The sequence below is a fragment of the Vigna unguiculata genome, chromosome 1, assembly GCF_004118075.2.
Source record: "Vigna unguiculata cultivar IT97K-499-35 chromosome 1, ASM411807v1, whole genome shotgun sequence".
NCBI classification, from domain to species: Eukaryota; Viridiplantae; Streptophyta; class Magnoliopsida; order Fabales; family Fabaceae; genus Vigna; species Vigna unguiculata.
Window position 1 is genome coordinate 24,187,063 of NC_040279.1, and position 14,626 is coordinate 24,201,688.

Sequence of the window (14,626 nt, forward strand, 5' to 3'; positions counted from 1 at the left end):
AAGATTTAAAATATTTATTTTGATCAAGAAAAACTTATATATAAGCAACATGAAACATGGAAAAAAATATAAAGCATTGTCTTAAAATTAAGAACGTGATATGCAAAAATCTATTTCTTAACACTCTCATCACCTACCAATGAGGTGATCAATGCTTCCATATGGTTTAACAAAGAAAATAACAATATCAAGATGAGTGGCATCTATATGGTCATAATCAAAATCGCAATCTTCATAAGTAAAGTGTGTTTTTATGTTATTCTCTTTATGTTTTTGATTTTTAGTGTACGACAAGTACGACTCAAATGATCTTTACCACTACAATGATAACTTATATTTTCATCTTAATTGTAATTATTTTCACCTTTTTCTTCCCCTTTTTCACATTATTGTTCAACTTCTAGTGATAAAATGTCAATTTCTTTAATGACCATATCCACAACCATGATTACTAGCACGACCATAACCACAACCAAGACCAGAACTATGAATATAAAAATAGGAATCAAAGAGTATTCACCAATGGGAATGGAACAAAACCACTTGGGTGAGTCTCATAATTTTTCTTAAGAGCTTCATTGTTTTGTTCAACCACAAAAGACATGAAATAAATTCGGAATATTTGTTGTTAGAGGAGCAAATTAGTTGCTCAAATATTTTATTTCTTTTTTTAATGGCATCACCAAAATCCATTACATTTAAATATATTTTAACATCTAATATCCAAGATAAGTAATTATTCCTTGTAATATCAAGGGTCATAAATTCAAATATTATAATATTTGACATGTTTATAACTAACACATAAAATATTAATAATAATAATAATAATAATAATAATAATAATAATAATAATAATCATCATCATATTTCATGTATGAAACTATAAAATTAATATAATAGTATTAAATGTTAGAGAAAAAATAAAATATAAATAATAATAATAAGATAGAGATAAAAATTGATAAAGTCAAAAAATTCTTATCACAAAAATTAAGAATGTATTTTTTGGAATATGATGGAAAAAATTAAGGTTTTTTTTGTCCTGATTGAGCCTCAAACCCAATTTCAAATATACTAGATTTCTCATCCTAAAATCAAGATTGACTACTCCGAGCAGGGTCTCAAGAGTAAAACAGGTAAAGCATTTGCTCTAGGCCTCCACCAAAAAAGACCTAAAATTTTTCAGTACTAATATTTTTCTATTAAATTAAAAAAATAGCACTAATATGCCTTTACTAAATTAATTATAAAATTATGTTTAAAAAAAAACTTCATTTTTTTGCAATATACTTTTATTAAATTAATTATAATGTTACATTTTAAAGAATAAAATTTAATAAAATTATTATTTGTTCATTTTTATTAGTATTAAAAATTATATTTAATAAGTTATAAACTTTTTTCAATAAATTATAATTTTGTTTAGCAAAAACAAATGATTAGTTTTTTTTTACTTTATTTTGTAACTTCCTATTTTAGTCATTACCTTTTATTGATTTCTTCTATTTGAAAGTTGTTTTTTTAAGAGTTTTAGCATGTTTTATGTGTGTACCAATTTTTTTATCTTCATTTATGCTTAATATATTTTTCTTTCTAGTTGTGTTGTTGTTGTTTTTATTCTTTTTGTTGAATTTATATTATGATTACAAAGTTTCTTTTATCTCATTTTATTCTTTGGTAAATTTCAATTTATGAATTTTGATATTTTTTCTGCACATATTTTAATGGAGAACTCAAATGTAAACCCCTTTTTCCTTTCAGCTTTATAGGTGTTTGGGCCTAGCCTGTCGTGGGCCTAAGGCCAGTCCAGTAAGGGGACCCAATACCCCTTTCCAGCCCTTAACCCCCATGCATTCTATCTCATTTGTAGAAATTAGATTCTCCCTCCCCTTTTCTTTCCTCTAGTAAGAGCTCTGCTAGGGCACAAATATTCATTCCTCTCCAAGCTAGTTGAGAGCATTATACCTCCAAGTCAAACATTGAAGCTCCTTGGTCCTTTCTTCACGTTTTTACTGTTTGGGTATATTGTTCTGGTTAGGGTTTAACCTTTTGCGTTCGTTTTGTCCTGTTATTCACATTTCTAGCTCATTATTTGAATTCTTAAAGTTGTGGTACCCCTTGGTTTCGTACCTGGTGGCGTTTGCTAGCATCTAAGAAGGTAAGGGAAGCTAGGGTTTCACGTTATTTTTATTTTATGCGATTAATGTTTTGTGAAATATGAGAAAAGATTGGGAAAACATTAGTTTTTGGTATATTTCTGAGTTAGGGGTTCAAATATTCATGAAACTATGATATTTGACGTTATTTCTCGTATTTTGATGCGTCGCGCAATCGCTGGGCGAGTGACTTGGTCGTTGGGCGACTGTGTATTTTTCTAATATGCGCAGGTTTAGTAAAATTGACTTTCCCGACTCATTAACCGTTGGATTGAGCTCAAATTTGGACATTTGGTTCATAACATGCTATTTTGTGGTTTGATTGGTTGGATCGTCGATTATATGTCTGTAGCTTGAGAAATGTGTCACGCATTACTGCAGTGATTTTGGTTTTGTGATAATAAATTTTCTTAGGAATTTTGGTGTAAGAATTATGGTTGTGTGTTGTGCTTGATTTCTTGCAGGTACTTAAATGTTGACACTCATTTATTTGGAATGAATACTATTTTGTGATATATGTATATCTTGGTATGCATTTATTAAGTATGAGATTAAATGAAATCTTGTTATGTTGAGTATGAAATGGAAAACATGACTTGTTTGATTGGTGGTGGATTGGCATGAGACTTGAATGATTGAGATGGCATGTGGAAATTGTTGGTAAAAGAGTTTCAAGGGAAACTCTCGGTGATGGTGGTTAGTGTATACCTTGATATAGGAGATATCTAGATAAAGAAAGGTATCATGAACTCTAAAAATTATTCATGCTCATATAGAGTAGAATAATTTATGTAGTGAGAGTGGCAGGAGGTCCTAGTCTTGGGACATACTTCCTTTAGAGGTTTAACCCTGTGTGGTTGGGTGATAACCCCTTGCGTTTAGACTCTCTAGAGTTTAGAAGCCAGCACAGGCGCATATTTCCTTTAGAATCCTATATCAAGAGTATGATCCAGATATTGAGTCATAGAGTCTTGAAATTGTTTGTTTTCACATGATTTGGGTGCCTACTGCTTTGTCTGTGCATAATATGATCTGACTATTTATTTGCTCTATAACATGATTAAAACAATTTTTGCTCTAGCTTACCCTTTATTTAGTGTATATACAGTTGAACTCTTTTGAAGAACTCTTAGTTTGTTTTAAATTCCTTGCTCGCTGAGCAATCCTTTTGCAAAACAATAGTACTCTTGTGTTATGTTTTATGACATTGTGTGCTTAAACTTTCATTCCAAGTATATTATGGATAACTGTAATAGTTAGTACATGTATGTTTCATGTCATGTGCTCTTTTATATTATGATTATGTGATGCTTATTTTTAGTAGATTACTCTACTAGAAATAGATGTCACATGTCAAATATTTGTGTAGATTTTAATAAATAATTTTACATAAAGAAACCTCAAAAGTTATATTTTAAATAAAAGATCTTATTTTTGAATTTATTTTCTAAACTTTTGAGTCATTTTCTCCCAAAGAAAAGACACCTTTAAAGCCGTGGCCACCTATATAAATGAATTTATATCAACATTAAATTTAATAAACTGAATATGATGTAAGTATGGAATAAATGGATAATTATTAAAAAGAGATATATATAAAATTTTTGTTGTCAAATACTCATGAAAATTCAATGCAAGAAATCTATTCGATCTAAATATATTTCGATGCTGCTGCACTCTTATTTTTCTGTAAATATTTATTCCATTGATTTTGAATATCTCTATACAGTTTATTAATAATGAATTGATTTCATAAATTGATTATGGAATGATCAAAACCAAACATAAGAATCTGAATAAAAATAAATAAATTAAAAAGAAAATTCATTTGAGGAGAAAAAAATGGAGAGGAAGAATGTGCCAAATCCCTTTATCCAAAACCACTGATCAAATCTAACGAAAACGCAACTCAAACACCTGTCATCACGATCCACCGCACGTTTGGGCCCCACCTACCTTGAAAGTCCCTTATCCAATGGTGATTAACCAACCAACCACAACAGTTCGCCGCGTGTCTGCCATGATCACTCTGCCGCCGTTGATCTCCGCGTCTTCCCATCACAGCCGTTCACTGAACAACAATTCAACGTTATCTACTAACATTTCAAGCCCGCAACTTTACACGTCGATTTGCCGTCACTTGTGGATAAAGTTCTGTTATGCGTACCCTTTTCTTTTCAGGGTTTTCTCTTTCCTCTTCTTCTTCTCTCTCAAACATAAAAACACAGGCTTTTCTGGTTTGTTCATTTTTTGTGGTTTCTGAAGCGAAGGAAAATTTAATGGCTGAAGCTTTGACCAAGGCGAGTTTGGTTTCTTCTTGGAATGGTAGTAGTCAACGCCACCAACGAAGAGTATCCATGGTTCCAAATTCTTGTAGCTTTGTTTCTGGCGTCGGAAGGTTCCCTTCTCTCAAGTTAAAGTCTCAGATTCTCAGATCTTGGTCCTCTTCTTCTGAGTTTCAGGGTAAAAAGCTTATCTTTCACGTAAATCGAGGAATACCCAACAGGGTTAGTTCGCGGGTGAGAGCTTCGACTGCAGTTCAGGTTTGTTATATGACTACCCCTTGTGGGTTTTACTATACCCTTAATTTGAACTTTTTTTTCTTTCGAGGAATTAGATCCTTTTTGTTGCCGGGAGTTTCGTTAACTTGCGTGACATTTTTGTTTCCAAGTTTCTTGTATTTTAGTTTCTAGTGGGAATATTTTGTGTTCTTCAGAGAGGTTTTCTGGAATTTTCTTGTGGGATTTTTGTAAATTTTGGGTTTTAGAAGGAAGTAAGACGTTTTATGTTGTTGGGAATTCTGTGAATTTTCTTGAAAAGTTTCATAATTGCTTATATATTTTTATTTCGGCAAGATTTTGTGTTTGTCTCATGGGGTTTCTGAACCTTTTTTTTGTGGAATTTTGCAGATGACCCATAGAATAGGTAAAGTTCAGAAATGGTGGGAAAAGGGGCTTCAACCCAACATGAAAGAGGTGACTTCCGCCGAAGATCTTGTAGAATCACTGTTAAGCGCAGGGGACAAGTTGGTGGTGGTTGATTTCTTCTCTCCCGGTTGTGGTGGCTGCAGAGCCCTTCACCCTAAGGTATTCTTTTTCCCCTTGATCCATTCAAAGATCAACTCACATGACAATTTTTGATTTCATGCTCTGTTAATTTGTGTTGTTGTTCTGATGTTCCTTGGTTTATGGTATGGCAGATATGTCAACTGGCAGAGATGAATCCTGATGTTGAATTCCTTCAGGTGAACTATGAGGAGCAGAAGTCCATGTGTTATAGCCTCAATGTCCATGTTCTTCCCTTCTTCCGCTTCTATAGAGGTGCTCAAGGTCGACTATGTAGCTTTAGCTGCACCAATGCCACGGTTAGTATACATGCTATGTCAATTTTATATCATATCTTTGACATTTAAGTATTTGTAGATTATTACATGACTTAGTAACAGCATTGAATCTGATTTAATTACAGATCAAGAAGTTTAAAGATGCATTGGCGAAACACTCCCCAGATAGATGCAGCTTGGGCCCAACCAAAGGGTTAGAGGAGAAAGAGCTCCTTGCTCTTGCTGCCAACAAAGATCTTTCCTTCACCTACTCACCAAATCCCTTACAACCTGAACATGCAGATGAAGAGTTCGCTACTGCTTCCACTCCTGTTCCTTGTTCAGAATCTCTTCATTCATTGACTCTCTTTTCTGAGGTCTCCAAAGAGAAAACCTTAGCCACTGCTGGGAGATGACGTGGTCAGTTTGCAAGAAAAACCCATCATCTGACTCCATCCCTTGTACAGTGTATAGGTTTGTTTTGGTGCAATACATCTTCATGTAGTATACTTGTGAGAATGAAGATATCATGGAAGATAAGGTCAAGTAGTATATGACAGTATATGCATGATGTATTCCTCTTGGGCATGTCTTTTTGGATCCATGCCTTGCCTTGCTAGGATTAGGGAAGTTAGAGATTGTAGCATTAGTAGTTACCCTTTTTTGTGTGTGAGGAGGAATCATTTCCTATTGTTGTAAAAATGAATGTCATTTTATTCATCAATGGAAAGTTTGTTTCTTTCTTTTTCTGAAAAAATATTTAATATTTTCCCTAGTTCTGTAATGTTCTAGATCCTGAAGTAGATGGTAGTAGTGATGCCAAGTTAAGATATCAGGTATTGTGGTTCTGACCGAGATCACGTTTTGATTTGAAGAATTTGTGGTTGAGTTTCTTTTCCACAGAAGGAAATGAGGTGGGCTATTTCTGTTCTCATGCTTGGTTTGTAGTTGAAAAGGGATAGTGATTTTTGTGGGAAGAGTAACTATAATTGAGTTAGGCATAGATGGGAATAATTTAAGTTAAATACGGACAATATCACTCTTTTATATTTTTAACTAACTATAACATAGTTTTGAAGTTACAAAAACGACTTAAAAAACACGAACACAAATCAGCGAAAATTAAAAAAAAAAAAAGGCTTTTTCTGAAGTTGTTTATCTGAACATATAGTTTTATCATATAGGAAACAAATATATATTTCAAATTGTTTATCTAAATGTACATTCCAGAACCTTTTTGAAAAGTAGAACATCAGGCAGAGAAGCATGCCATTTGTGAATTTTTGGATGGTGCCACTACTCATTTATCTTCTTATCGTCACTTCCACGTCTCTATATTCAACAAATAAAATATTTAGATTGATAAAAGTAGCTTATAATTCTAATACTACAGTAGTTTTATGTTGACTAATTTTTATAAGATTGATAACAAAATTAGTTAGATTATGATGGATAAAATAATAGATCTAATAAATTATTTTATAAAAGATATGTTAAAAGGTAGCATTACAAAGATATGGAAGATTATAGAGAAGAAAATTAGCAGCGTAGGAAGGTGAAGGTGAAGGTAGAAGAAAACGTAGAAATATTTAGGCAAATGAAAACAAAATGGTGGTTGGAGATTTGGATCCGTGACGTAAAACCAGAAAAAGGAAGAAAATTAGGACAAAGATTGCGTGTGGTGTGTTGACGCACGTAGGGGTGAGTGTGGCCTTTTCTTGCTTTTCTGCGTGCTCCACCCCTATTTTTTTCTCTTTCCTTTTCTTTTATACAATAATTTCATAATATTAAAATTCTTTTTTCTCAATATAATATTACTTCCAGTACCTTCTTATTCATTTTTTTTTTTTAATTTTCGAAGTATACGAGTTTGTCTCTTTTTATGTTAAACTTTTGTAGTGCTCAACCAGTCAAGAGTATTTTGAATCAATTTAAAGATATAAAAATCTAAATTAAATATTATGACATAAGAAATCAAGTTCAATCTAACCTAACAATAAAGAATTACAATAATAATTTACCAAAAATAAATATGTGACATGGCAATGTTAGTTGTGTTTTAATTAATGTTATAAAAATCAAACTAGTTAGTTATCAACTGGGGTGACTAACTACTAGTCAAACTGATGACTTGGTTATCGAATTAAACTATTTTATTTTTTATTTTATATACATTTCCATTCCACTATATATAATAATCAAATTATATTCTTTAATTTTATTTAATTCATATTCATAATTGTGATTTAAGGATTTTTTAAATCTTGGTACAAAATAAATCATGTAAAAATAAAATAAATTTATTAATCTTTGTGAAAATAATTTTTAAATTTAAAACCTATTATAGTGGCAACTTTTAGTTACAAATAAAAAACGGCCACGGATTCTAAATTTTAATACTATTAAATCAATTCGGACAGCTGAATAATTTTGAAAAAGAAATTACATCGAAATACTTATCAATATTATTAGGTTTAATTATGCCTTTGGTCCCATTTTGGAGTCAAAATCTCAAAATGGTACCTAAATTTTTAAAAGTCTCAAAATGGTCTCCTTTTTTGTTGAAACGTCTCACGTTTGTCCTTCCCGTTAAGTCAAGGTTGACATCGTTAGAGGGAGTGCCACGTGTCAGTTCCTCAATTTTTTGAATTTTTTTATTAATTTTTTTTGAATTTTTATTTATTTTTAATTTTTTTTTGAATTTTTTTTAAAAAAATCAAAAAATTGCCACGTGTCAAGCTGTCATCGTGCCACGTGGCAGTGACAGTGACACATGTCAATATTACGCCACGTGTCATTTTGTTAGTCTCAATTTGGTCCCTTTATTTTAATTTGTCTCAATTTAGTCCCAATTTTTTGTAAAAACAGCAATTTTGTCCCCCTTCAAATTGAAACAAAATTTAATTTTATATAAATGTTATACCAATATTTTTATTAAATTTGATATTTTTATTCAAATTGATATTTTTATTATATATTTTTAACATAGCTAAGTTTAGTTAAAATTATGTTTCACATTCAACTTTACTTAAAATTGTTTTCAAATTTTAAATTTATATGTGTTTTATTGTAACATGAACTAGGTAATTTATGATTTTTTTTTCTATTAACATTATTTTCTATTAACAACTTTTAAACCATTTTAAATAAAGTTCAATGTAAAATATTAATTAAATGAACTTAATTTGGTTAAAAATATTTACTTGAAATATCAATTTTGATGGAAATATTTGTGTACATTTATACAGAAATTAAATTTGATTTCAATTTGGAGAGGGACAAAATTGCTCAATTTTTACAAAAATTGGGACTAAATTGAGACAAATTAAAATAAAGGGACCAAATTGAGACTAAGAAAATGACACGTGGCGTAATACTGACACGTGTCACTGTCACTACCACGTGGCACGATGACAGCTTGACACGTGGCAATTTTTTTAATTTTTTTAAAAAATTCAAAAAAAAAATTAAAAATAAAAAAAAAATTCAAAAAAAAATTAATAAAAAAATTCAAAAAATCGAGGAACTGACACGTGGCACTCCCTCTAACGGCGTCAATGTTGACTTAACGGCAAGGGCAAACGTGAGACGTTTCAACAAAAAAGGGGACCATTTTGAGACTTTTAAACATTTGGGTACCATTTTGAGATTTTGACTCCAAAATGGGGACCAAAGGCATAATTAAACCATATTATTAATAGTGACACAGAATTTAATTAAAAAAAATCTTAATTTATTATGCTGTACAATTCAATTATACCTAACTGTATTACTTTGTTTTAAAATGAAATGTATAATATATGTGGATCATTTCTCTTTCACTCATTTTTAATACAATTTGTTAATGGTTCTAAATCTCATAATAGTATTAGATTTAGATTGAATTTGTGCTTGAGCTTACAAATATTATAATTTAATAAGAAATAAAAGGAAGAACAACTCAAAACTTATTGAAATTGAGAATTGGTTGCAAAATAAAAATTATAAGAACAAAAAATCAAAATTTTAAATAAAGATATAATATATTTGAGATAAAATAGAAAATAATTTATTTTATGGTTGAGTTTCCCATTAAAAAATTTCTAATAACAATATTTTTTACTTTTTAATTATATTAAAAAATGAATTAACTTAAATAATTTAAATTATTTCTTAGAAAGAGTATCATATACTTCACACATACATGTATAAACACAACAAATTCTATTCATTGTCTAAACTGAACGAAAGTATTTTATTTATTTACAATCCTCTATCCATTATCCCACTATTATGTTGATATAAACGGTGAGAACACATTTATTAAAATATTAGTATGAAGGAGAAAGGAAAAAAAGTAATAGTTATTGGTACTTCAATAGTACAATTGTTGTATCACTCTATCAATTATTGTTGGTGTAAATTTTAAGAAGACATGATAAACTTCAAATTGTTGGCATAAATTTTGTTTGTTTTAAGTTATTTTCAATTTTTTTCTTAATCATTTTTATTTGAACCATGTTAAGACATAATAAAATCACATTTTCTATAGTCTCAGATTATAAGGATTAACTTATGTTTTAATTTGAGTTACAACTTTTTTTTCAATTTTGATTGATTTCATATAAATGTAAGGGTTTGCATCCGTGGGATGAGACTAAACACATAACACAAAAAGGTGTGCAAGAGAGAATTTTAAAAATTGAGATATTTAAAAGGTATTTTAAATTCCAAGAGAGAATAACTATTGAGCAAATTACATTTTTTCTTGAGGCTCTTTTTGAATAAATTATGATCAACATCTTGATTGAACCAAGAAAACATAGTTTATCTCCAAGTGTATCTTACTACTATTGTTTTGATCTCTTGGCCAGGTGATATTGTTCTTTTGTTGTACTTTTGTGTTTATATAATAACTTGGATAGGGTTTACAAGTTGATCTTGTTGATCTTGTAAGAAGGTGTTACAAGGTGTGAAGTTGAGTCTTGTAGGGTTCATAACTTATGTTTTGTGTATGTTTTTCTTTCATTATTTTGTTGAATGTTGTTTAAATTTGAAATTATATAGTGTGATGTTTGGCTGGTATAGTTGAGCAATTGGATATAGTTTTTGTGATAAAGTGAACAATATAAATCTTGGTGTCTATTTCTGTCTCTATATCCCTTTATATTGCACATAATTTTTGAAATATTTTGAATTTGATTGTTAAATCTACACTAAAAATAATTTATTGCATTTTTCTCAATGTTTAATAACTATTTGTTATCCTATTTCAAAAAATTGGTACTAGTTCAATTCACTTCCCTCTCAAACTCAACCTCCAAAAGGTATTCATTTATATCAAGATTAGGTTCTTGAGATTTACTCATGTTCTAGTTTGGTTTCCAAGAAAATGGTTGATAATATGCTCCCCTTTATTAAAGATGCATATATCAATAGACCACCTATATTTGTAGGGTAAACTAAAAATTTTGAAAAGTAAGAATAAAAAAATTTATTAAATTTATTGAGCAATATGTACTTAAGATACAATTATAAATGTGTTGTTTATTTCTGTGCATGTTTTTGACAATGAAATTGTTGAAAAACCTTGGTGTGAATAGTTTGTTGTTGAGAATAAATGCCTCAACAAGATTGTGTCAAATATATTATCATATATGTTAAGTCTTGGTGAATTTTTTATAGTGTCTTAGTGCAGTTCAACAAAGGAAGGACATCTGGGATACACTAGAAGTCATACATGAAGGTATATCAAATATTAAAAGTGACTGAAAATATTTGACTTTGTTTGTTAAAAATTTTGGAAGGTTTTTTATGAAAGGAAAAAATGACAAAAACTATTATAAAAAAATATACATGAATACCAAATATGATTTTAATTCACCAAATTTTACTTGTTTTAGCTGCGGAAAGTAGGAACATATTAAGATTGAATGTCTCAACAATTAAAATAAGGATAAGAACATTGTTACTAAAACTAAGAAAGGAGGCCAAGTTAGGAAAGCTTATATAGCTTGGCAAGATAATGCCGAATCTTTATCAAATGCTTCATCTAGGGAGGATGAAGAAATAAATATTAACAACTTATATACAAGGTTGCATGTAACTTATCTTTATACTAATAAGTTGGCTAAATTCTACTTTTATTCCCTTAACTTTATTTTTTTTATGTTTAGTTTGGTCCTCCAACTTACAAAATGCTCAATTTGATGTATATTTGCTATAATTTTGTATTTTCCGCTAAAGGATCTATACTTAATATTTTGGTCATACCTTTTTATTTTTTGCGGATATTATTTTTAGTTGATTCTAGTTGCATTGGATTATACATTTTTTATGCTTCAAAATGGACACATGGCTTTTTAGATTTGAAATTCTTCGTTAATTTTTCTTACGATTTTTTCAAGTTAAGACAAATTTGTTGAATTTTTTATAAAGGAACCCGTAAGTATTTGTTTTTCTTTGGACTTTCGTAATTAGTTTAGGTCCATATTTACTTAAAATTTCAAAGTATATATGTAGTTTAAATATGCTGTAAACATGTAGACAAAAATCATTGGTTTAATTTCTAATTTAAAAAATTGCTTTTTCATTTTCTATTTTCTCTCAATTTTTGGAATTGCCTCTTCCACTTCTTCTCTCATTTCCTTGTTTTGCTTCATCCTTGGAGAACTAATTCATATAGTCAAGATCAAATAATTTAAATTGAGTTTTGCATCAACTATTTGCACTTTATGATTGTAATTTTCATTTCTAATTTTAGAAATCAAATTAGGAATCAATTGAATGTTGACATGATAAATATATGTGAAATAGAATGAATGATACTTTGATTTGAGTCATATAATTGGTTTAATTGATTAATTGAATCACTTAATTGTTCAAATTTGGATATGAATTTTTATAGAATTATGATAAGAGGAATTGTGTGGTTCTAACATTGTGAATTGACCTTTAACCATCTTGATTTTCTCATTTCATCTTTACTTGTATTTTCAATATGCTTTTATTTTTTTAATCTTTAAACTCCAATTTAATTTATATTGAAAGAATATTAAACATGAAATATAATCAATATGTATTCTCTGATAATACTAAAGATGGAATATAATCAATATGTGTTATTTGAGAATTGATGTAAGTTATGATCTATAATAAAAATTTAGAGGAAACATAGGCTCTTCGATTTCAAGAACGAAATTTTTGTCCAAGGAAGGCTTTGCATTTAGCCAAGAGTGAATGAGTCCAAATAATACTCGAGGTTTAACAAAAAAATGGTTGAATCCAAATAATACTTACTTGGTACCTTACAATGTTAATAGAACTTGATTGTGTTGATTAAGAATGGACATATTCTGAGTTACAAACAAATCAATATAAAAATACTTTGCATAAATATTTGTTAACTCCTATATTTTTAAGTTACATATTATTTATCTGCAACTAATCAAAGAATGACAACTTTGTGGAAATAAGGTTTAAAAAGCATTTTAGTTAGTGTGTTTGTGAGTTGGAGTTTGATACAAAAAGGGTCAACACCTCTAAGAGGCCTCCACGTGAACACTGGAAGCCTAAATATATGGAATATTTTATTTAAAATTGGGTTGTTAGTTATTCATTTTGTATTGCTCTTTTTTTGTTTTACCTGGGCACTTTAGGCCCAATAACTTTTCCTACTTAGGGTAACCAATGAAAGGAAAACAAGAGCAGAGAATGTTTACTCCCACCTAGTGTCTTCTCTTCTTCCTTTAGAAATCTTAGTGTAGTTGTAGCAAAGGTCTAACATTGGTGCTTTCATTGCTTTCTCTATGCTTCCTCCTTTTTCTCTTCCATTAAGTTTCCCAACACATTTCATACCTAACCCCTTCAACAACCATTTCCACGAAGCCATTATAACCACCATATATGCCCTTCACCATCAACACCTACCACCCCCACCACCCCTCATTATCCAATCACTAAAACTATAACTAGCTTTTTTTGAAGGTCCATAACTCTTAGATTGGTTATTCCAAGTTGAGAAATACTTTTCTTTTTATCAAATACCCCTTGAACAACATCTATCCATGGTCACCTTTCACATGAAAGATGTGATCCTAAGTTGGTTTAAATGGATGCACCAAAACAACCTTTTCACAAATTGGTCACTCGTTCTCTTGAACTTCGTTTTGGTCCATCCTCTTACACAAACCATCAAGCAAAATTATTCAAGTTACACCAACTAGGCACTGTTTCTAAATACCAAGAACATTTTGAAAAAAATATGCAATTGTGTCATTGGCTTATCCCCTGAAATCATCCTTAACTACTTTATTTATTGCCTTCAACTAGACATTAGACATGAGCTAACAGTTATTGAACTTTACTCCATCTCATAGGCAATTGGCCTTGCCAATCTCATTGAAGATAAAATACGAGACTCCAAAGCCAAACCCCCATGACCCTTCACCTACAACACATTCAACCCACACCCAACAAAAAATCAATACCAACTTTCTTCCTCACAAACCAACCATCCTAATCCTCTCTTACCCATAATAAATTCACCCCTTCACAACTTTAAGAACATAAAACTCAAGGACTTTGTTATAATTGTGATGAAAAATTCACCCTAGGCCATAAAGGCACCACTTTAAGATTTCTCTTTCTCCTTGATAACCTAGAAAACCTTATTGACCAACCCCTCGACACAACCAATCCCAAAGAGGCCGCCAAAACCATTCATTTTCCACGCCAAGCCCTTACAAGCAAGTAGAATTTACCTGTTTATCACAAATGACAATTCATTAGAAGTACCTGAAGGCTCCATACAAAGAAAGTAGAATATACTTCTTTACCATAGAAAGGTTTTACCTCTCAGCCTTTTATCAACAACCAATATTATGTGCTTTTATCAATGTATTTTCATTCTTTACACACCTACAACTACACAAGAACATTAGAAAATATACCTTCTAACCCTTTTATTATGGACCTGTAATTTCTTCTTCTCATATTTTCCAAACTTTATTTATGAAGCAATATATTTATGAATATCCCCAAGATCATTTGAGTTTAAAAATATGGATAATAACATGCTAAATAAAAACAAACAAAAATGAAATTATTATGCCTTTATTTCAAGACTATACACCTAATCAAGTTCTACATTTACACCGGCCTAGAC

The 14,626-nt window shown here is 30.1% G+C and overlaps 1 protein-coding gene across 1 annotated transcript; it reads left to right on the forward strand.

Moving 5' to 3' along the window:
• Positions 1–4,296: 4,296 nt before the first annotated feature.
• On the forward strand, positions 4,297–6,238 carry LOC114184547 (thioredoxin-like 1-1, chloroplastic). Its single transcript, XM_028071877.1, has 4 exons — positions 4,297–4,702; positions 5,069–5,245; positions 5,359–5,523; positions 5,628–6,238. The coding sequence occupies exons 1-4, from the start codon at positions 4,319–4,321 to the stop codon at positions 5,895–5,897; spliced, it is 996 nt and encodes a 331-aa protein (XP_027927678.1). The 5' UTR covers positions 4,297–4,318; the 3' UTR covers positions 5,898–6,238.
• The last annotated feature ends 8,388 nt before the right edge of the window (positions 6,239–14,626 follow it).